Below are 24,891 nucleotides of genomic sequence, written 5' to 3'. Positions count from 1 at the left end.
AACCATTCTGAAATAGGACTCGGGGCTAAGTGTTTGGATAGCACAAGAGTCAGAGAAGTTGCTCTCAGTAGTATTCACTGGGCCTCACTTATAAACAGTGGGCAGATTTGCACCTGGGCAGTAACCCATAGCAACCAATCAGCTATTAGCATTTTTCAGCAAGTTGTAGGTTGAACACTGAAAGTAATCATCTGATTAGTTGCCATGAGTTACTGCCCAGGTGCAAAGTTGCCCAGTGTTTATAAATAACCCCTGTCTGTTTCCAGAGACCCAGCAGTGCAAACATTGTCCATCTTGTGCTTATGTATGCGCCAGTATTTCTTTGTATACCATCTACTCCTTTATGTACAGCTCCTGAAGAGCCTCTTAAAGGGATACTGACATGATTTCATTTATATCTCTATTACACTGGGGAGGACACTGCTAGTACAACTGTGGAAGGTGTGGGGTTCCCCTCATTTTGCAATTGCAATTGGTTTTTATTTTTTATCATTTGTGGTTTTTGAGTTATTTAGCTTTTTATTCAGCAGCTCTCCAGTTTGTAATTTCAGCTACCTGGTTGCTAGGGTCCAAATTCCCCTAGCAACCACTCATTAATTTGAATAAGAGACTGGAATAAGAATAGGAGAGGCCTGAATAGATGAGTAATTAAAATTAGCAATAACAATACTTTTTTATCCTCGCAGAGCATTTGTTTTTTTAGATGTGGACAGTGACCCCCATTTGAAAGCTGGAAAGAGTCAGAAGAAGAAGGCAAATATTTCAAAAACTATAAGAAATAAATAATGAAGACCAATTGAAAAGTTGCTAGGATTGCCCATTTTATAATATACTAAAAGTTAACTTAAAAGAACAGTTCAGTATAAAAATAAAAAACTGCAAAATAAAAAAATGTTTCTAATATAATTATTTAGCCAAACATGTAATGTATAAAGGCTGGAGTGAGTGTGTGTGTAACATAATAGCCAGAACTCTACTTCCTGCTTTTCAGCTCTCTAACTCTGAGTTAGTCAGTGACTATAAGGGGGGCCACATGGGACATAACTGTTCAGTGAGTTTGCAATTGATCCTCAGCATTCAGCTCAGATTCAAAAGCAACAGTTATGACCCATGTGCCCCCCCTCAAGTCTCTGATTGGTTACTGCCTGGTAACCAATCAGTGGAAACCAAGAAAGCTGAAAAGCAGGAAGTAGTGTTCTGGCTATTATGTTACACATCCAGTCACTCCAGCCTTTATACATTACATTTTTGGCTAACTATATTAGAATTTTTTTTATTTTGCATAGCCTATCTATTTACCCAGTTTTTATTTTTATACTGAACAATTCTTTAAAGGTGAACCACCCCTGTAAGGCTGTACAAAATTCAATATTTTTAACAGCAATGGAAAGAATTGTAATCTCCAAAACATTACAGGGGTTATTTATTAAAGTATTTATTGAATCCAAATTTTTAGTGGAAAAAAAAACCCTTGAATTTTTGAATCCAGCATCTCAGACCTGCCGAGGTTCTATGTAAGTCCATTGGAGAGGTCCCTATCCTATTTGGAAGTTTCTGGGGTTTGCACTGGAATTAGCTTGAAAACCCAACTATTTCAGACTTTTCGGGCAAAAATCCGAAAAATTGTGGGTTTTTGGGAAAAAGCCCAAAAAAATCGAGCGATTCGGATTTTCACTTGATTTTTTCATGTTTGTGTCCGATCCAATTAAATTGTGATTTTTGAATAATAAATAAGGTCCAATCGATTCTAGTTTGGTCAGAATTTTTTAATTTAAACAATTCAGATTTTAATAAATAAGGCCCTAGGCTATGGGATTCATGGAAATAGTAGTTAAATCATGTCAGTATCCCTTTAATGGGCTTATCTCTTTTCTTATCCACAACATAAAGTTTCTGTTTATCAGCTGGTTTTGTTTTCAATTAAGTTGGTAAATGACTTGTGAGGGTTGGTATTTATGAGGCAAAATATAAATCTGGAGCAAAGAACAGAGGGCTGCAAACCTGGAGAATATTGTCTGTTCCTTCGTGCACTGGAGCAAGAATTGAGACAATCACAGGGAAGCTGAAGAACTAAAGCTTTTAACCTAAACTTGGAGCCTAAAGCCTTCTAAGCACTCTTGCAATTTACATTAATTCATTCTAGTTTTCAAGATATCACCAGTTTTTAGCCTGAATATGAGATAACAGCACCAACTTCTTTTCATTTTGACTTACTGGATAATCTATGTAAGAAATGAGGGCAGAAGAGGAAAGTCTTGTGATGTTGCTCTGCTTAGAACTGACCAGAGAAATGTAAGAATTCTCATCTCTGCTCCCCGGAGTACAGCAACATCACAAGGTGTTTCCCTTCTCACCAACTTAAGCGACTACCAACTGTGTCCAGTCATCTGAAATGCAGAGGGTGGGGCTGTTTTTATAATAATAGAGTAAAGTATCTTGAAAGCGAAATTGAAAATAAGTGAATTGCTCAGAAAAGCTGTGTGAGAATTGTGCATCCGTTTGTTTCAAGCACTTACATTTTCTATGAGGATAATAACTAGCTGTTATTTAGTTTAATAAAGCAAATGTGCCTGCTACCCAGAGATACAATGATTTCCTTTTTCTGTGTAATAATAAACCAGTAGCTTGTACTTGATCCCAACTAAGATATAATTAATCCTTATTGGAAGCAAAACCAGCCTATTGGGTTTATTTAATGTTTACATGATTTTCTAGTAGACTAAGGGCAGAGACACACGCTGCGATTCGGGAAGATTAGGGAGGCAGTTCTGGGAGATTAGTCGCTCTGAAGAAGAGGAAATTTGTCACCGGGCGACTAATCTCCCCGAATCAGTGTGTGTCTCTGCCCTTAAGGCATGAAGATCCAAATTATGGAAAGATCCGTTATCTGGAAAACCTCAGGTCCCGAGCAATCTGGATATCAGGTCCCATACCTGTACACTCAAACCACACATAACTACACCTGCAGGGGGTTTAGCTTTGGTGTATATATATTCAGATTAGAGGGACTGGATAATTATAACTGACTGACATGGTTCTTTCCTTTTATCTAGTTCTATATCATTAAAAAAAAAATTAAAAGATACCTGTACATTTCAATATATTTATTTCCATAAGCAAATTTTATTATTGGAGTTTGGTTTCAAGAAAAAGAATACAAAGAAATCGTTTGTATGATACAAAATCCCATAATGTTTTATAACAAACACACAAAAACATCATCATGTTTGATCCTTTCATCACATGAATAATATCAGCACTGCCTCTTTGTAACATATACAGTATATACAAACACTAATAAAGTTGTTTTTTATAATCACTCTCGGCTCTCGCTATGTGTGTAAAAACTCAATATTTTCACAAAACCCCTCAGCTCTACCATAGGATTTTTCGATTGCTATTTATTTTTTCTGACTCTTTTCAGCTTTCAAATGGGGGTCACTGACCCCATCTAAAAAACAAATGCTCTGTAAGGCTATAAATATATTGCTATTGCTACTTTGTATTTCTGATCTTTCTATTCAGGCCTCTCCTATTCATATTCCAGTCTCTTATTCAAATCAATGCATGGTTGCTAGGGGAATTTGGACTGTAGCAACCAGATTACTAAACTTGCAAACTGTAGAGCGAATAAAAAGCTAAATAAGTCAAAAACCACAGATAATAAAAAATGAAAACCAATTACAAATTGTCTCAGAATATCACTCTCTACATCATACTAAAAGTTAATTTAAAGGTTAACAATCCAATTAAACATAAGGTAGTCATCTGTAACTCCTTTGCAAATGCAGAGGTACAATCATAGTAACAAGCTAATCAGTCATTAAAATCCCTAGGACATGTGATGATATCACTCATTGAAGTGATGTCATACATAAATTATACCTCCCATATAGACAAAAACCTAATTTCCTATATCTGTTATCCTCCTCTTCTATTAATAACATCACCATCAAGTATCATTGATACATTATGTTCCATGTCCTACTACAACTGTAAGTTATCTCAGATAAAGGAGAAACTTTTTGGGGCCCATTTATTAAACCTCAATTTTTTCTAGTTGAGGTTTTTTTTTAGGGGAAAACTCAAAATTTTTGTGGAAAAATAAAAACCCACATTTTTTGCAATTTATTATACCCCAAACCTGCTAAAAATCTGAATCTGAAAATACTCCGTCTCAAACCTGTCGAGATCATGTTGAGGTCAATGGCAGATGTCCCTGAAGTTGTTTCTTGACATCCTGATCTGCACTGGATAATCTGATAAAGTTGGGGTTTTCGTCCGATAAATAATGTGTTTCCTAAGAGATAATTTGATAAAGTCTAGTTTTGGGAGCGTTGGTCTTACAATCGCCACAGCAGTTTTTTTTCGCTCCTATATCGTGAAAAATGATAAATGAGTTCATGGATGGGAGTTGGTCGACTTCGTTTTAAGAAAAAAATAAGATTAATTAGAGTTTTTTAGTAAGTAGGCCCCCATGTGTATATGTTTTATCTTCCCTATGTGTTGGAATATCTAACTCTGTCCCAGTGTTGCACTCACTAGAGGACTGACAATTGCAACATGTAAAGTGCCATCTTGGAGACAATTTGTCATGTTTTGTTACCCACAATACAGCATTTGCCCCATAATTTGTGTAAATTTCACCCTGTACAACAAAACAAATGCAATTTCAGATGCTGATCTTGAAGATCTAAACGTAATTGTGTTCAAAGTATGTATGGGGATTTCATCGGTAACACTACAGTAAAGTGAGTGGCACCGTTTCTCTGACTATGAACTTTACCCAATTAAAGTGCTCCCGATGAGACCTTAATTCCCAGGGGTTGAACCCTAGCAACAGTGTGGAGGCAGGTTATTCTTCAACTTTAATTAAAAGCTGTGCATAATAATTGGGTAACTTAAAGGAGAAGGAAAGCTACGGAGGCATTTTATTGCCAATAGATTAGCTGCAATAGTGCAAGCTAGAATGCTATATTTATTCTGTAGAATGTTTTACCATACCTGAGTAAAAAGCTCTAGAAACTCTCTGTTTGTTTAGGATAGGAGCTGCAGTATTAACGTGGTGTGACATCACTTCCTGCCTGAGTCTCTCCCTGCTCTGGGCTCAGATTACAGCAGAGAAGGGGGGGGGGAGAGGAGCAAACTGAGCATGCTCTTGCCCAGGGCAAGGAAGTTTAAGATGAAGACAGGAAGTCTGATACAGAAGCCCATGAGTACACAATATAAGGAAAGAAATGCAGTGTTTCTTTTGACAGGGGACTCAGAGCAGCACTACTTTGGGGGTTTACTGGTATATTTAGATGGACCTTTCTGATAAGGCTTACTTAGTTTTAACCTTTCCTTCTACTTTAAAAGAGAAGGAAAGCTAGCAAAACAGTTTATTGCCAATAGATAAGCCACAATAGTGCAAGCTGCAACACTATTTATTCTGTAAAATGCTTTACCATACCTTATTAAACAGGTCTAGAAGCTCTCTGTTTGTTTAGGATAGCAGCTGCCATATTTTCTTGGTGTGACATCACTTCCTGCCTGAGTTTCTTCCTTCTCCCTATCTCCCTATCCTTCTCCCTATCCTTCTCCTTTAAGGATATCTGGCCCTCTTTAAAATATCCTTTTATAAAAAGCCAACACAGATGTGGCCTAGTGCACCATGAGGTGCAGCCCAATATTCTTGGGGCACTGCCAGTTGGATATGGAAAACTCCAGCTATACCAGTAGGGTGTTATTTACCAAACTCCAAATGCAAAAATTACAAAAAAATTCTGATTTTTTTTAAAAATAAAATAGGACTTTTACAAAAAAATCACAAATTTTTCTCAATTTATTAAACCCAGAGGATGGAAAAGTCAGAATCTGAAAATCTGGCTTCTCAGACCTGTCGAGGTTGCATATAAGTCAATGGGAGAAGTCCCAATGATTTTATGGTTTTGTGCAATACCCTGAAGATTTCAGATGAAAAATTTGTGAAAATCTGATTTTTCCCGCAACGCAAATTTCCGCGAAAATGTAATAATAAATAAGCAGAATAAACCAGAGTGGATTTGATCGGAGTTTGTAGCAGAAAATATTGAGATAAATTCGGACTTTGATAAATAACCCCCTTTGATTTTCCATAACCCTTACTTTGGAAAGTGCTGGGTGAGATGAAGTCCTATAGAAATACCAGGAAACAGATAAAGCTATTCCAACATAAATGTTCTTGTGTACTTTATTTTGGAATAAATTCCATTTTTTATTAATGTTTCACCTACTTACTTTAATCCCCACAGCTATGCTGGGAATCTCACCTGTGTATAAATGATATTCATGTTAATGATAATATTCAGGCTATGGGGCCCCTTGTGAGTCTGGGGGCCCTAGGGAATACCTTGTTGCTCTTGCTGTACATCACTCTCATGTTCAAGACAGCAGGATTGTTAATAATGAAGTAGTTAAACCTGATGCCCGTGTGTTATTTATTGCTTCTTGGCCTTTAAACCACAGATTAAGTCATTGACAGTGTGCAAAATAAAATCTTGTTTATTATAATGATTCCTTCCATAAAGCCAAACTTTTTAACCCAGCGCTGATAGACCGTACAAAGTTCAGGTAGATCTTATCCCTCTGCCTGGGAGAAACCAAGTCATTGTGCCACCTCCATGCAGCAGTGATGGGTCTCCAGGGTTCCCTCCGGCTCTGCTGCCTCCTTGTCCTCTTTGTCTCTATCACTGCTCTCTCTGTAAGTAACGATCCCCAAATACAGACATTTCTCGCTGGGGTGGAAGGGTTCTTATTGGTTGCAAAGATTTAAGAATCATTATTGTATTTTTTCTTTGTAGATAAACCACAGACCCAAAAATCTTGGTATGTAATGATTGAAAACAAATTTAAAGTTTTTGTTGGTCATTTCTACTTATATAATAACACATATGAATCTCTTATACCCACAGGGAATGACGCCGATGCTGGGGAGCTAAGGGAGGATATTCCTCAAATCAATCTGGGTAAGAAGGTTTTTCCATTTACAAATTTATCAAAGGTTGAATTTTGAGTTCATGTGAGTTTTTAAAAACTCCCATGAACTCGAAAAAAAACTTGAAGGTCAGGAGGGCTGCAAACAACTCCAAATTGATCCCAGGACGTCTTCCATTGACTAAAACAGCAATTCGGGAGGTTTTAGGTGGAGAATAGTTGAATACGAGTTCTTAAATGCCAGTGTATGATACATCTCGAAATTTGATTTTTTTTTTTATAAAAAAAACCTCAAATTGAATTTTAACAATTTTGGCCATAAAAAAACCCTGAAAATTCAAATTTGAAAGTTGAATTTTCACTTCGACCACTGATAAATCTGACCCTTAATTTCAAAGCCCAATGTCCTTGTGTTTGTTCATTCTCCACTTAGTCTTGGGTTTGTTATATTGAGAAAGCACAGTAATACTCTACCGATAGCTCAAAAAGTAAATGAAAAGTAGAATAAAACTTATTTGAGTGCTTGTGTATATCAAGAACAGGTATAACCTCACATACATACAATGTTAGCCATGATGCTCTGGACTTTGGGTTTTCCAGATAAGGGGCCTTTCCGTAATTTCAATCAAGAAAATGATTTAAACATTAAATAAACCCAATAGGCTGGTTTTGCCTCCAATAAGGATTAATTATATCTTAGTTGGGATCAAGTACAAGATACTGTTTTATTATTACACAGAAAAAGGGAATCATTTTTAAAAATGTAATTTGGAGCTTTCTGGATAACAGATTCCATACTTGTACTGTAAATAGTTCCACTTTACAAATGTCTACTGAATATTGCAATTGTTAAAGCAAAAATAAGGGAATATAACTAGAATTTAGTGAGAAAAATTGTATAGACTTCCTTTAACTCTGTAGTTTCTACACAATGGAGCTGGCCCATCTGGGGCACCTGAAGAAGTGACATGGGGGTGCTTAGTCTAGATCAGTGATCCCCACCAGTGGCTCATTAACAACACGTTTCTCCCCAGACCCCTTTGGATGTTGCTCCCAGTGGCCTCAAAGCAGGTGCTTCATTTTAAATTTCTGGCATGGGGCAAGTTTTAGTTGCATAAAAAAACAAAAAGAGCCTCATTTAGGCTGCCAATCCACATAACGACTTCCAAATAGCCAAGCATTGCCCTTATTTGGCACCCCAGGATTTTTTCATGCTGTTGTTGTCCTGAACTCTTTTTACATTGGAATGTGGTTCACAGGTAAAAAGGGTTGTGGACCCCTGGTCTAGATACACCTAAAAGCCCAACTTGAAAGCCAATTGGGGTAACATTTGGGCTGATATGTATTTACTGTTCAACATATTGTTGGAATTACCGAAAAAGCAATGAATTCTTATATCTTTTATCATGTTATTAGTTAAGGAGACTCTGGCCAAAAGGTGGACCTCTAAGAGGGGCTTGAAACATAAAAGTCAAATAAACACTGGTTGAGGTCCCAAAAAATGTGCCTATGGGATGATGAAGGGAGTGTACTTATATAGGAAATCCAGTGGATGTAAATAACACAAATACCTTCTCTTTCAGAATCAGGACTGGACCTGTTTGAAGGGGACATTGTGTTAACAGTAAGTGCAGTCCTTGTACAACTGTACATCCCAGAATATGTTATATTACATTAAGTAATGGTCATAAACTCTTTTGTTTCCATCAGCCTCAGTCTCGCAATGCTCTACGTGATGACTATTACCGATGGAACTTCCCAATCCCCTACATACTGGCAGATAACTTAGGTAAGCCTTTTAATACATTGACTTTAGGGTTATAGGTCGTATTCCATGGGTATGAGATGGGGCATGAATGACTGGAGCTGGATTTCCTGGAATATATGCCATTATACCAAAATTGTTATTTTTATTTTTTTTTATTTTTTTTATAGATCTGAATGCAAAGTCTGTTATACTAAAGGCTTTTGAAATGTTCCGACTTAAATCTTGCGTGGACTTTAAACCATACGAAGGGGAGCCTACATATATCCATTTTCAGAAATTTGGTGGGTAAGTGGCGTCTTTAACATTCTCTGTGGGTAAATGAGATCCTCGGGGAGGGACCTGCTGGGCAGCGTAGGGAGGGTAGTGCCCTCTAATCTATGAGGAAAACAATGATATAAAGCCATATTGTTACATAATGTAAGCGCTATATATTGTTTTACTCCTTACTGAGACCTCCAGGTCAAATTACGTCAGTCAGCTGTTTACAGCTACTTGAACTATTAGTTCCAGTGCAGGGTTAACCACCAAAATGTAATGTTTGATGGTCTGGCTCCTATGTTTATGTTTCATGGCATCCATTGGCTCAAGGGAGCCCCATACTTTACTTTGAGCTTGTCATAGACCAGGCATTAAATACAAGGCCCCCTTTGTACACTCAGGTTATGGATGCTTTTTTGTGCACCAATAATCTCACAACATCCATGCCTTTTACAAAAGGGGCCACGTTCTACCATAGCTTTCAACATGCTTATGTATGGCCCATGTCCTACACTCCTCTATGGCAGCCCCCAGGGTCGGACTGGGCCGTCAGGACACCAGGAAAAAACCCGGTGGGCACTGCCGCTTCTTACAAATTTCTGGGGAAGCATGGTGCAATGTTTGTTTGTATTTTGCACCTTGACCCCCATTTGTAAACGAGTCCTTACAATTTTATTGCACCCAAAGGATGGGACTCCATGTCACTGTGAATGTATTACCTGTTTTGCATGCTTAATACTGCCCTGAGGTTATATGGAAATTATTTTTCTTAAATAGTCAGTTAAATATGTTATCATGATAGGAAAGGGCATTATGCGAAATATTCTGTTCCAAAGGAAAACAGTCTCTACAGTCAATAGCGACGTCCTCTCTAAGACAAGGAAAAAAATGTAATGGAAAGAACTCCGTTACACATATTTATTTCTCCCAGCATGGGGGTTTTCGAAATGTTTCTGCCCAATGAGGTGGAAACAGTCATTTTAGAGGAGTTTGTTAGTTGATTGGGCCAACAATGATGTTTATTCCAAATTGAGTAAGAAGATTCTTGTGGGTCAGGCTAATTCAGCGTCATAAGGAATATATTCCTGGCTAAACAGGCCAATTGCAGGGGGTCTACAATTTTTAGGTCATGATTCATTGAAGAATTCCATTATGCCTGGGTGAGAAGATCCCAAGAATCTACTACATAGACAAATAGCATTCATCTTGTTCTGCTCTAGCTATCACATATTGTAATTTGAGAAGATTTTTTTTCATCTTCTGAACAAATTCCATATTTTTCCTAGTTGCTGGTCCATGGTTGGGGACCTGAAGACTGGACAAAACCTTTCCATTGGGGAGAGATGCGATTACAAGGCCATTGTGGAACATGAGATTCTTCATGCCCTGGGCTTCTATCATGAACAGTCACGATCCGACCGTGATGACTATGTCAAGATCTGGTGGGATGAGATTACTAGTGGTCAGTATAAATATTATATACGCTATGCGCCTGGGTTGTCTAGTCTGTTTCCTTGCATAACTCCTGTAACTTTCTGATATATTCAAGAGCCACTGTAATATCTGTAATATCTGTAGTAGTCCTATACTCAGATGTAAGTTCTGAAAACATGAGTAAACAGCCAAATAATCACATTTAAAATGATTTCTATTGTTATTTATGTAGTGGGAATATTATTAAACTAAATTCCACGTGACACATTTAAACAGGATAGTGGGTGGGGCCTTTACAAAGATGTTTATGTAAGATGTTTATCATATCTTTTCCTTTAGTTATTCATTAATAACATGCAACAAACTCCATTTAAGTATTGCACATGAATATCTAAATTCAAATTGTGGGGAATAATTAGACATTTGGAAGAAATGATATCCTAAATAATGGATCTGTATTATCTGCTGACTGTATTTTCAGGCATGGAACACAATTTTAATAAATATGAGGACGACTACATCACCGATTTGAATACCCCATATGATTATGAATCTGTGATGCATTATGGCCCCTTATCCTTTAATAAGAATGAAAATGTCCCAACAATCACGGCCAAGATAGAAGCTTTCAATGATATCATTGGGCAACGTCTGGATTTCTCTGAAATAGACTTAGAGCGGCTAAATCGCATGTACAACTGCAGTAAGTTCTTGTTATTTTTGCAACTGGGATTTCATAAACATATTCTTTTATTATGGAGGAGTGAAGAGTTATCAGACCTTTTACAGTAGGATTTTCAAATACAATTATATTATGCAATAGGTAATCAGGAATCCATAGACGTTATTTGCTGTTGTTAGAAGTGAGTGGTTGCTGTGCTTGAGGGTGACCTGGACAATGATAACACTACTAGATAGCGCACCCTCAGTTGGAGGAATGGGCTATGTAATAACTGATATACAGTGTAAGAATTCTGCCGCACACCTGTACTCCACTTCCACTGCAATCATGGTGCTGGTCATCTGTAGGCCCGGCTGGATCCCCTAGCAACAGCGATTGTTTGGAAAACAGATCTGCACACACTCAATTGAATGCAGTCGGGGAATATACCCCTTTTATAATATAAATATTATTTATATAAAAGGGGTATATTCCCTGACTGAATTCAATTGAGTGTGTGCGAATCTGTTTTCCAAACAATCTATGAAATAACTGATACATGTGCAGTGGAAGGGTAACCCTAGATGATGACAACCAGTCCATTTCCATGGATAATCAAAGGGAAAGGAATGATCGTGACAATCAGTATACTGTCATGTGTAACGAAAGGGTATGGCATTATGATAACAATCAGCATATATTTATGTATAATGGAAGGGTAGGACATGATGATAATGACCAGTATATTTCCATGTATAATGGAAGGGTAGGGCATGATGATGACAATCAGTATATTTCTATGTTTTTGGAAGGAAAGGCATGATGACGATGACCAGTATATTTCCATGTATAATGTAATTGTAGGGCATGTTGATGATGACAATCAGTATATTTCCATGTATAATGGAAGAGTAGGGCATGATGATGATGATAATCAGTATATTTCCATGTATAATGATGATGTATACTGTATTTCCATGTATAATGGAAGGGTTGAGCATGATGATGATGACCAGTATATTTCCATGTATAATGTAATTGTAGGGCATGTTGATGATGACAATCAGTATATTTCCATGTATAATGGAAGAGTAGGGCATGATGATGATGATAATCAGTATATTTCCATGTATAATGATGATGTATACTGTATTTCCATGTATAATGGAAGGGTTGAGCATGATGATGATGACCAGTATATTTCCATGTATAATGGAAGAGTAGGGCATGATGATGACAATCAGTACATTTCCATGTTTTTGGAAGGAAACACATTATGACGATGACCAGTATATTTCTATGTATAATGTAATTGTAGGTCATCAACATGACAATCAGTATATTTCCATGTATAATGGAAGGGTAAGGCATGATGATGATGACAGTATATTTCCATCTATAATGGAAGAGTAGGGCATGATGATGACAATCAGTATACTGTATTTCCATGTACAATGTAAGGGTAGGGCATGTTGATGATGACAATCAGTATATTTCCATGTATAATGGAAGGGTAGGGCATGAAGATGACAATCAGTATATTTCCATGTTTTTGGAAGGAAAGGCATGATGATGACCAGTATATTTCCATGTATAATTGAAGCGTAAGGCATGATGATAACAATCAGTATATTTCCATGTATAATGGAAGAGTAGGGCATGATGATGGCAATCAGTATACTGTATTTCCATGTATAATGGAAGGGTAGGGCATGATGATGATGATGACCAGTATAGTTCCATGTATAGTGGAAGGGCAGTCATGCTGATGATGCATCTCTGTGTGCAAAGATAGAAATGGAACTGGTGTCAACAGCCATTGAGTTTACATGTACAACAGAAGAGTGAGGGATGATGGTGATTAGTGAATCTCTATGTGCAATGGAAGGGTTGGATGACCAATAGGTCTCTATTGAGAATGATGGGTGGGGTAAGCACTCAAAGCAATACATTAGACATTAGATTAGAATTGTCTAGTCTTTAAAAATATGCCAAGCCTTATGCAGTTTTTTTAATTTGCCTTTCTATCAGCGGCCACACACACCCTACTGGACCAGTGCTCGTTTGAGTACATTAATATATGCGGCATGATTCAGGGTACCAATGATAATGCCGACTGGGTCCATGAGAAGAGCAAACCAGGTCTGGAGGATCACACTATAGCTGGAGGCTGCCGAGGTAAGAGAAACATATGCTTAATTTAGGGAGTGCTAAAAAATATCAGACTCATCAGAAATCAAAAAAATTGTTCTACATTTTAACCCAAATCAGTAAGAGGCTTGTGATTTAATGTTTATTAAACTGTTTTATCAATCAGGAGGGATCTCTTTCCTGTTTATCTCTTTAGAAGTTACCCGTGTGACAGGCCAAACTACTTATTTAATCTACTACATTAAATGCAACCTTGTAGCATAAATCTGTTGGTTTTAATGGGTTGTGATTGGTTGATCTTGTCTTTACAATTCACACAAATATGAAAGAAATGGTGGTTTCCAATCGCTGCTCTGTTGCAGGAAAGCCATACGTTTGTGTGTGTGTTGTCTTCTTAAACCTTGACCTCATGATTAGATTTCTACTCTGCAATGTCAGTACATTTTTTTTACTACATCTCAAAGGCCTTTTTTTATATTGCTTAACCACTGGCATAAATGCAGAATTTGAAAGCTCAGTGCATTCCTGAGGGCCCTTGCCTGATAAGTTAAATGAAAACAGGCAAGAAGGGTATCTGAGTCCAATCAGGGTAGCTACTGTCTTCAGTGATTAATGGATAAAGTTCAAGTGTTTGCTTTGATTTATTATTGTAGTTTTTGTGTTTTTTTTGTTTTTGTTTCACCCACTAACACAGCAGACTAATAACAACAAATAGACCATAAAATAGACCATTTAAATAATTTATTTAAACTCAGTGAACTAAAAAATATGAAGAGACCCTGAGGATTAGGCATAGGGTTGCCACCTGTCAGGTTTTGACCCAGACAGCCCGGTATTTTGAAAGGCTGCCCGGGTCAAAACTTCCTGCCCGGTTTTCCAAATAAGGAAAACCAGGCAGGATTGCCTTGATTGACACAGCGATCGGGCAATCGCCGCATCATAGCACCCCCTGATGTTATAGCCACTCCCATCTATGTCACGGCCCACCCACTGATGTCATAACCCACCCACTTGTGGGAGGGGCTTCCAGATTTTAAAGGGGAAAGTAAACCACTTGTTACTCACCACATGAGACTTGATGTAAAAAAATGAAACAAGAGATTTTTATTTTTAGGAACACCGGGACACTTCAACATCAGGCAACTGTACACACATCCAGCACACGTTTCTTTAGACGCTTTCAGTTACAATTACTTCAAGGAATCGCTTCAGAGTAGGCACACCTGCCTTAGGATCTTGGATCACACCGACCCAACTAGTGGTCCGATATATAGTCCACACATATCCCCCCACTCTCCAATAGTAGCCCGATACTTTCTGGATGATATCCCTCCACTCCTCCAGGTTAGGACCTTTTCCATCCAATTCCTTTCCAGAGACCCAGGTGTCCTTCCTACCTTGTCCTAAACTTCCACTGATTCCCTCACTTACAGAGTGCCAGCAGGAAACTAATTCCACTTTCCTCCTTGATGGGGCCACAGCTGCCCTTTCTAACTATCCTCACTATCTCGTGCACCTAGTGCTCGCTTTACTTAAGGTCTTTCCTATTCTAGCTTTTCCTATCTGTCCACGACGTCTCCACTCACGGTGTCCTTCCTACCTTGTCCTAAACTTCCACTGATTCCCTCACTTACAGAGTGCCAGCAGGAAACTAATTCCACTTTCCTCCTTGATGGGGCCACAGCTGCCCTTTCTAACTATCCTCACTATCTCGTGCACCTAGTGCTCGCTTTACTTAAGGTCTTTCCTATTCTAGCTTTTCCTATCTGTCCACGACGTCTCCACTCACCGACCAGCTGATGTGTCCTTTGCCGCGCCCTCCCATCAAGACAGCTCACCTTTATAGCCCTCCTGCGCCTCTAGTGTCTGGAAACAGAATTACAACTAAACTAAATTAAACCTCTGCTGCCATCTAGTGGCGAATCACACAAATTATATTCAACAATTTTAAACACAAACATTTTACAATCAAACTAATTTTTGTCACTCACAAGATAACAATATTTTCACATATCACACTTTTCATCTGGTTCACCCCCTTACACACTGACATCACGGCCCCACCCACCCCTGCCCGCTCTCAGCCACACGGAAAGGTGGCAACCCTAGTTAGGCATCTCCATGGGCAGTTTCCACTGGTAGTTTGTACACCTAAAGTGGTCCTTAGTGACCCCTTGGTGAAAGACCATTTCCTGAATGTTATCAGTAATGTGATCTGGATCATTGCTTGCCCAGTGGGTGGCAGTGTTTAAAAGTTTAAAAGGGAAAGCACACGTGTGCTAAGGGCTCTCTTTCTGGATCCCACCTAGCAGGGAGGTGGGTACAGGAGTGGGTCTGAGCAGGTTATAGGCCCTGGTTAGGAAAAGTGTATCTAGTGGTAGACATTTATCGAGTGGTAGAAGTTACAGGTAGTGTATTTAGTGAACAGCTTTCTGTATCCAGCAAGGAGAGTAGTTGGGGGTTAGCACCCTTGCGGTGATCAAGCAGCCAGACAGGGACACAAGTAAGTGAGCCCAGGAGCAGGGAAACTGCCAAGGAGCAAGATACTCCAAGGGATCTCTATTTCTGGAGAAAATCACCAAGACAAGTTGCATTACCCCCTCAAAGGGATCTGCTTGTAATATCTGACAGTGTGAAGGTTTTCCACTGATGGCTGTGAATGTGTTTGAATATATATATTGCTGAGAACAGATCCACTGCCATTTGTGCAATAAACAAGTTATTGGTTTGAAGCAACCCTTTGGACTGCTGGTTGATCTGTGCACCAGGAGACATACAGGATACACCTGGGGGTAAGGTGCTTAAAGGGGTCAACACACACTGCTGGGAGTTGACTACAACCCAAAGAGATCTGGGATACACTGACAGCAAGTCACACTACTTAAAAACCATTCCGTGGTTCACCCACATATGTGCTACAAATATACACCTTGTCTGAATTTCAATAGCAAGTTCTTGGGTTGAGTCAGTAAGGGTCATTAACAAGGAGCACCTTATGACGGATGTACTCTGCTAGTGGTCATAAATTACATAGCTGTAGGCATTTCAAGGTTCAACTGCAGGGTTGTTGCTATATTTTCAAAATACCTGGTTCAAAAGACCTACAACTAGAGTGACCCATTCTAATGTCTTGTGTACCCAGGCAGATTTACTACATGTGGCCATACAGTCAGACTGTATTTGGGCAGCTTCCAGAATACTTTATAAAATGTACAGTAAATGTGCATTTCAGGCGGTTAATGAGACCTGGGGTTCTAGGCAAATGACCTGGGTTAGTAGCCTTAGTTATACCAAAGAGTCCACTGGACAACCCTAATATATAGCTTTGTATCAGTGGTATTTCAATTAATCATGGCAAAATAAATTTGTTGCTTCCAGGGGTGTCAGGAAACATTCTTGTTTGGGGAGGTTACCAATAAAAGGCTTTCCATTGGACATCTTATAATATATAGAAGCTGGTTGCTTCTTTGGGTAGGCCAAGCCACCCTAAATCTTCTTTCATCTTCTCCTATTGTTGCTTCTTGTTAATGGATCATGTCTGAGCATGTCTATACAGATTCCTGTTAGTAAGGTGGAGTGCTTAGCTCTCCCACATAGGAAGGTGTAGGTCAACATATGTCTCCTTGTTCTAATCACCCATTGTTTTCCTTTTCAGATGCTGGCTACTTCATGCACTTTGACACTCATTCTGGCCCAGCTGGCAGCACTGCCCTCCTCGAGTCCCGTATTCTGTACCCAAAGAGATCGGAGCAGTGTCTGCAGTTCTTCTACAAGATGGACGGAAGTCCCCAGGACAAACTGGTGATCTGGCTACGGATAGATGATGGTGCCGGAAATGTTAGAAAGATGAAGAAAATTCACACCATTTTTGGTATTGTCAGAGTGAAATTTATTGACATGAGTTTCTGCGTCTTTCTTATCAAGTGTCCTTGTGGCAGCAGGATACAACTCTTCTACCAGTATCGATGCATAGCTTTCATCTCTCGGCTAGGGTTGCCCCCTTTTCTGGAAAAAAATACTGGCCTTCCTACATATTTATATAATAACATTGGGATGAACCATCATTAAAATACCGGCCAGGTGGCAACCCTACTCTCGGCTGGTGCAAATGCTAACCGAAATTTGGGAGAGGGTAGAGGTGGGCTCTGAACATTTTTAGATGTGTTTTGGATCAAGGGCATGGTCCTTTTTCAGGAGGATGTATGATTTATTTATAGTGAGTTCCACGAAGATGTTGGGAGATGTTTGGTGATGTTGGGTCATGTATAATGACTACCTCTCTTCTGAACATAAGATAGAGGAAAACATATAATTTTTAGAAGAAATAATGACTTAACTATCTCTTTATGGCAAACTGAAGAGCATATTCCTGGTCTTTATGTGAATCAGCAGGGCTGTAAACTATATTGCTTTAAAAGTAATAAAACCTTTATTGTGATTGATACTTTTTCCCTATTTAGGTGATAGTGACCATAACTGGAAAATTGCTCACGTGACTCTCAAAGGCAATAAAAAGTTCCGCTACGTCTTCCAAGGTGTCCATGGCGATAATAAGACCAGCGGTGGTATATTACTTGATGACATCAGCCTCACCGAAACGCCATGTCCCAATGCTGTATGGCACGTGCGGAATTTCTCCAAAGTTCTGGAAACAACAAATAAAGGGGATCGCATTGTGAGCCGTTGTTTCTCCAGCCCAGAAGGGTACGGATACGGGGTATCCATTTACCCTCATGGACAAGTATCATCGCTCTATGTAAACTACACAGGGATCTTTTTTCACATGTGCAGCGGAGAGGATGATGATGTCATGGAATGGCCAGCCTTAAACAGACAAGCTATTATCACAGTGCTTGACCAGGACCCAAATGTACAGCTCAGGATGTCGGCCAGCAGGAGTTTCACAACCTTGAGTTCTCAAGTCATAGAATGTAAGAGCTTCTTGCAAAAGATTCCTTAGGTTTTTATTTCATCGAAATTGTTGTTAAAAGGCAGCCCCCAAATGCAAGGTAATGGGGGGGAGGGAAAAGTGCAGGGATCAATTTCTGTCTGGGAAAGATATAGAATTAACTCTGACCCACCATTGGCCAACAAGTGGGGACCCTAAAATTAGACATTGGAGCCGCTGTTTCAAGTGGTAACTTAAACTCTTCATGATATGGTGAGAGGCCATAAAAGATTTCCCCAGGGCTGTTGAAGAATACATTTTGGGTTTAAGGGGTATAGGCAAAGACCCAGTAGACCCAACCGTATGCCACTAATTTAGCAGTCCTGAGAGAAAAGGTAATACAGGTAAGGTACAGAGTGAATCAGCAACACATTAAGCTCTAGAGAACCAAGTAACTCATCCAGCCTTCCATCCCTTTATTGTGTAAGGCACAACATGTTTTGATTCTTCATCAGTCAGAAGTGTACATAACCCAAATCACCTTTAAAGGACAACTAAAGCCTAACTAAAGAAGTAGCTAGAAATATTGTACAATTTGTTTTGAGCTTCTGTACCAGCCCAAGGCAACCACAGCCCTTTAGCAGTAAAGATCTGTGTCTCCAAAGATGCCCCAGTAGCTCCCCATCTTCTTGTCTGCTGATTCACTGCACATGCTCTGTGCTGCTGTCACTTACTGAGCTTATATGTCAATTTTAACCATATTCATTTTTAGGGTTTAGTTCTCCTTTAAGCCTCCCACAACTCCATTGTGTTGCATTGTATCAACTGTCAGAGCACAATTGAACACGTATACTTCCGTGTGTTAAGGTCCATGTGTTAATGAAGCTTGTATTTCTGTGCAGCAATGAATAACATATCACGCTGGGAAAGGCCTTCCCTTGTAGGAGCATATGATCCCGAGTGTGACTGCTACAGGTCCCTTGAGTTTGGGTGGAACACATTTATATCCCAGAGCCAACTGCACAGGAGGAGCTTTTTGAAAAATGACGATCTGATCCTTTTTGTGGATTTTGAAGGTACGTTTCCGTTTGTAGAAGAAAAAAAAAATAATCCTATGTTTTGGTTCTTCTTTGAACGTCCCAAATAACAAAACCCATGGACATATTTATTGAGGGTTGAAAAGGTTTTCCTTATTGTAGGTTGAGTTTAATTGGTCTCAGCTGGTTGATGAAAACAAAATAAAAGCGCAGATTCTGAACTCGTATTTTTCATCTGTCTACACAAATGAGGAACCAGTAAGTGAAGGTTTCCTTCTTAACAGTTCCAATTCTAGTAATACAACTAATGATGCATGGTTCACACATGAAGAAATTCAAAAGAGACTAGAACATGTTAAGATTAACAAAGGTCCAGGGCCAGACGGTATTCATCCCAGGGTAATTAGCGAGCTTAGCTCTGTGATTGCCAAACCTCTTTACTTCATTTTTCAGGATTCATTGAGATCTGGCATAGTGCCGAGAAACTGGCGAATTGCTAATGTGGTGCCGCTATTCAAAAAAGGATCCCGTTCTCAGCCTCAAAACTATAGGCCAGTTAGTCTGACGTCAGTGGTAGGAAAGCTTTTCGAAGGGTTAATAAAGGATAAGATACTGGACTTCATAGCAAATCATAATACTATGAGTTTGTGCCAGCATGGTTTTATGCGTAATAGATCTTGCCAGACTAACTTAATTTCTTTTTATGAGAATGTAAGTAGAGACCTTGATTCTGGGGTGGCAGTGGATGTGATTTACTTAGACTTTGCTAAAGCATTTGATACAGTACCACACAAAAGGTTACTGGTTAAATGAAGGAATGTTGGCCTGGAACATAGTATTTGTACCTGGATAGAGAACTGGCTAAAAGATAGACTACAAAGAGTGGTGGTAAATGGAACATTTTCTAACTGGACCAGTGTTGTTAGTGGAGTACCGCAGGGCTCTGTACTAGGTCCCTTGCTTTTCAACTTGTTTATTAATGACCTGGAGGTGGCCATTGAAAGTACTGTTTCTATTTTTGCAGATGATACTAAATTGTGCAGAACTATAGGTTCCATGCAGGATGTTGCCACTTTGCACAGTGATTTGTCTAAACTGGAAAACTGGGCAGCAAACTGGAAAATGAGGTTCAATGTTGATAAATGCAGGTTATGCACTTTGGCAAAAATAATATAAATGCAAGTTATACACTAAATGGCAGTGTGTTGGGAGTTTCCTTAAATGAGAAGGATCTAGGGGTCTTTGTAGATAACAAGTTGTCTAATTCTGGGCAGTGTCATTCTGTGGCTACTAAAGCAAATAAAGTTCTGTCTTGCATAAAAAAGGGCATTAACTCAAGGGATGAAAACATAATTATGCCTCTTTATAGGTCCCTGGTGAGGCCTCATCTGGAGTATGCAGTTCAGTTTTGGACTCCAGTCCTTAAGAGGGATATAAATGAGCTGGAGAGAGTGCAGAGACTAAGTGCAACTAAACTGGTTAGAGGGACGGAAGACTTAAATTATGAGGGGAGACTTTCAAGGTTGGGGTTGTTTTCTCTGGAAAAAAGGCGCTTGCGAGGGGACATGATTAGACTTTACAAGTACATTAGAGGACATTATAGACAAATGGCAGGGGACCTTTTTACCCATAAAGAGGATCACCGTACCAGAGGCCTCCCGTTTAGACTAGAAGAAAAGAACTTTCATTTGAAGCAACGTAGGGGGTTCTTCACAGTCAGGACAGTGAGGTTGTGGAATGCACTGCCGGGTGATGTTGTGATGCTGATTCAGTTAATGACTATAAAAATGGCTTGGATGATTTTTTGGACAGACATAATATCAAAGACTATTGTGATACTAAGCTCTATAGTTAGTATAGATATGGGTATATAGAATTTATGTGAAAGTAGGGAGGGGTGAGTGTATGGATGCTGGGTTTTCATTTGGAGGGGTTGAACTTGATGGACTTTGTCTTTTTTCAACCCAATTTAATTTAACTATGTAACTATTACAGCGCATCATTATTTTAACACATTCAACCATTTTTGCCACAAACAAATTGTTTAAAGAATCAGCCTATTTATCAATTGGTTTTCATGAGTAAAACTCATATTTACTATTGTATCCCATTGAATTTCAGATCTTACATTTACATTCATTAGTGTGTTTAGAGTTTCTCGATGCTTACTTTTCCTCCAGACCTTACGTTCCTCAGTAAAACAGAAGTACCGATCAAGCCTGCTGCACCGCGAGAACAAGAAGTGGTTCTTGAGAGGAGCAAGCGTTCTCCACAAAATTTTGGAGAAAACCCATGTGATCCCAACCCCTGTTTAAATGGTGGAGCTTGTGTCAATGAAAAAGAGAAGGCTACCTGCAGGTGGGCAAGGATATGGAAATATTTACTGTTAAGGGTTTGTAGTAAAGTAGGCGCTTCAGATTTGGATGGGTGCAACTCACATTAATCAGATCAAGAATAATGCGCCTTCTTCTTATCATATACTGGTTTCTGACTGGGAGAGAACCTACAATTTTGTTTGTATGCATGGGGTAATATATATCATACAATGGTTTTCTACTTTATATTGGCCTAGATCCCTGCATGAACTCCCTACAACTCACCAACACACTGTCCACATATCACAGGCCTACAATCAATGGTTTTCTACTTTATATTGGCACAGATTCCTGCATGAACTCTCTACCACCCACCAACACACTGTCCATATATCACAGGCCTACACTCAATGGTTCTCTACCTTATATTGGCCTAGATCCTGCATGAACTCGCTACAACTCACCAACACACTGTCCACATATCTGCCGCTTGTTCCCTACTGCTGATGTCCACTTGCTCGCTCCCCCTCCACTAGCACCCCCAGTTGCTCCCAACTCACGTGCCTCCTCTGCCTACTCCTAGTTCCTGCTCTCCTCAGAACTTTCATCTGACATTAATATGGTGGCAGTTAGAATTTAGTGTCATTTAGAATACTGATTGGTTCTTATGGGTTGCTGCTATTGGGCAGGCATTACTATTGTCACTATACACCTGCACCTTGGCTGCCCCATTGCTGCCAAATCCATTCTGTGACCATCATAGTATTGGCTGGGCCAAGTGCTACCAGTAATGGTCCATTTATCTTTTGGTCAGTTCATTGTTCTATTAGTTATCTTTATTTTTGTAAAATGTTCATTTTCCATAGTCCATAGCTCAATAGTAACAGGGTACTTTCTCTGCACAGATGCTCCTCCAGCCAAGCCTTCTTCTATGCCGGGGAACAGTGTGAGTCTATGCAGATGCACGGGAATGTCCTCGGGATGCTGATTGGAGGAGGGGCAGGTACCATTGCCCTCACTATTGCTATTCTTGCCATAATAAGCCGAAGATAACTGCATTGCTTTCTGCTCATTGGAGAGACATTATTACTAATAAAAATCTCAACAATATGAAGTTGGATCTTTGCTTTCAATGATGTTAAAAACATGTTTCACAACATTAATGTTTATGGGCTTGTTTGCTTTATCCAGCTCCTGTCTTATTTACTAATGCCTGAATTCTGCACTTTATATGGGTGCTTCCCTGTTCCCACTAGGTTCTCAGTATATTTGTGTCGGTGATGTGGTTCCCCAAGGACTGACCTGCTGATCATAGTCAATTCGCAGGTCCCACCCACTTGAAATATCAGTTCTGATTTGGAGTTGCCTCTTTATCTGCTTAGCCGTATGGCTCCACCCCTTATTCTATAGAGATTTACACCCCTCCCCTGCTTATATCCATAGCGTCTTATTATGTTTCTTCAATAAATAAGTATAAGAGGTAACTCCATGACTAGCCTGAGACACGCTCTTGTTTCCCAGAAATGTGCCCTTGCTATGAAATTGCCTCCTATACCCTGGCCTTTATGTGTGTTTAGTGGTTTTAGTTGTACATGCTGCTATCGTAGATAAATCAGAAACATCACACACCACTGCTGTTCTAAAACACTTTTTATTTAGCCTTTAATGTTTTCATATTTGTTTTTGCAATTACAGGTAAGTCTCTAAGATTTGGCATATAAACTGCAATATGCTTCCCTAGCAGAAGGGAAGTTGAATAGGGCACAGTTAAAAAGATAATCAGTAAAAACAAGAATAATATTATTTACCTGTAATATGTACAAAAATATCATGTACACATAACATTTAAATTCATGTACAAAACATGTACTGGACGCAAGGAGTAGTTCAGCATCAGCTGGAAAATATAGGTTGCACAACCCTGATATATATTGTCACTGACACCATGCTCCCTGCTACACTACTATAGGTTCAGTGCTAAATACAGAGTTAGAGCTATGCATGAGCTTAGCTATGCTGCCATAGTTTTATGGGATCTCTCTGTACAGACTGTGAGCAAACTTAGGGTCTGTTCCTGCTGAATTGTGCTTAGTACAGGGAATACCTATGCTGCCATAGTTTTATGGGAGACACAGGGAAAACGTCTCACTGCTCATTAGAGCAATTCCGTTTTATTCCCTTTTTACCTATACAGAAGAGGCAGGATCATGATGTGAAGTAGCACCTAGTGCAGGGGTGTCCAAACTTTTTGCAACGAGGGCCAGATGTGGTGAGGTGAAAATATGAGGGGGCCAACCATTCAGCCTGACATTCTTTGAATATATATATTTTGCCTCCTTAAACAGCTTGCCGGGAATCCTTAAACCTTGGCAGTCCGATACGGTAAAACTACAACTCTCAAAACGTCTGCCGTGCAATAGAGCAAGTTCTCTCTATTGAGCAAGGCTAAGATAGAACCGATATCTCCCCATTCTCGCAATCTAGAATAGCTTTCTGAGAAAATACCCCAATCACCAGCGATCCCGGCTCCCCGCTGTATTTCCCCGTCCCTATGTGCCGCCGGTCTATTCCTTACCGCAAGATACTAGTGCAAAACACCGACATGTGCGAAGAACTGAAATCCCTTTACGGAGTGCGACAAGAACCATAATACCTTAAGTTCCGTAGTGAGCGGAGCGGAACGTCACCACTGAGGCAAGAGTAATAGCCAGGGGCTGGGCTATGGAGACCTAAATTAACTAATTAGCTGAGGAATGCCGACCCTTGTTTTATTGGATAATGGGGCCAAGGGACGCGCATTAAGGAGTTTCCTACCCACCTCCCCTTCATCCAATACAGGGCCGACCATTATCTTCCGTGTTAATCTGCCTCTTCTAATCTACAGCCAGGTTTCATGTGCGGGCCATATTCTGTATATTTTTGCAATTTGCGCCGGGCCAATTAAAAATGGATCGCGGGCCGCATTTGGCCCGCGGGCCGTAGTTTGGACACCCCTGACCTAGTGTGTAGGAGTGGAAGCACCAATTATAAAGTATGACACTGCAAGCAGATTGGCCAGTTCCAAACCTGAACTGGGTCTGGGCCATATTCATATCAAATTGCCAAAGATAGCACCATCCCCTGTCTGAATCAATAATGTGCTATGAGTTTATAACTAGGAGTTCTGTATTGTCACATTTGTTTTTGGCCGTAATCATATTTTATTAATTTCACATGGACAACACAGATATTCTTCATTCTACTTGAATAGCTTTGTTTCATATCTCCTGGATTATACTATAATGCAGATATGGGACCTGTTATCCACAATACTCAGGACCTGGGGTTTTCCGGATAACGGATCTTTCCTTAATTTGGATCTTCCTACCGTAAGTAAGTTACTAGTAAGTCTACTAGAAAATCATATAAACATTAAATAAACCCAA

The 24,891-nt window shown here is 39.5% G+C and overlaps 1 protein-coding gene and 1 long non-coding RNA gene across 2 annotated transcripts; one reads left to right on the top strand and one right to left on the bottom strand.

The window, feature by feature from the left end:
* The first annotated feature begins 6,636 nt into the window (after window positions 1-6,636).
* On the top strand, window positions 6,637-22,576 carry mep1a.L (meprin A subunit alpha L homeolog). Its single transcript, NM_001097873.1, has 14 exons — window positions 6,637-6,721; window positions 6,822-6,846; window positions 6,933-6,986; window positions 8,538-8,578; window positions 8,665-8,743; window positions 8,890-9,007; window positions 10,267-10,442; window positions 10,896-11,117; window positions 13,107-13,253; window positions 16,882-17,097; window positions 17,687-18,157; window positions 19,017-19,190; window positions 21,332-21,509; window positions 22,372-22,576. Exons 1-14 carry the CDS (start codon window positions 6,653-6,655, stop codon window positions 22,517-22,519), a joined length of 2,118 nt encoding a protein of 705 aa, NP_001091342.1. The 5' UTR covers window positions 6,637-6,652; the 3' UTR covers window positions 22,520-22,576.
* Window positions 22,577-23,101: 525 nt separating this feature from the next.
* On the bottom strand, window positions 23,102-24,876 carry LOC121393853. Its single transcript, XR_005961415.1, has 2 exons — window positions 24,465-24,876; window positions 23,102-23,690 (listed from the first exon to the last, which is right to left on the bottom strand). It is a non-coding gene; the product is annotated as an uncharacterized LOC121393853 (long non-coding RNA).
* Window positions 24,877-24,891: the final 15 nt, after the last annotated feature.

Source organism: Xenopus laevis, chromosome 5L (assembly GCF_017654675.1).
Source record: "Xenopus laevis strain J_2021 chromosome 5L, Xenopus_laevis_v10.1, whole genome shotgun sequence".
NCBI classification, from domain to species: Eukaryota; Metazoa; Chordata; class Amphibia; order Anura; family Pipidae; genus Xenopus; species Xenopus laevis.
Note: the sequence above shows the minus strand (reverse complement) of the source record. Positions and strands in the feature narration are given on the sequence as shown.

Coding starts and splice junctions, on each gene's coding strand:
- mep1a.L (NM_001097873.1), top strand. CDS start 6,653: ATGGGTCTCCAGGGTTCCCTCCGGCTCTGCTGCCTCCTTGTCCTCTTT. Junction 8,744..8,889: donor CATACTGGCAGATAACTTAG/GTAAGCCTTTTA, acceptor TTTTTTTTATAG/ATCTGAATGCAAAGTCTGTT. Junction 11,118..13,106: donor AAATCGCATGTACAACTGCA/GTAAGTTCTTGT, acceptor CCTTTCTATCAG/CGGCCACACACACCCTACTG.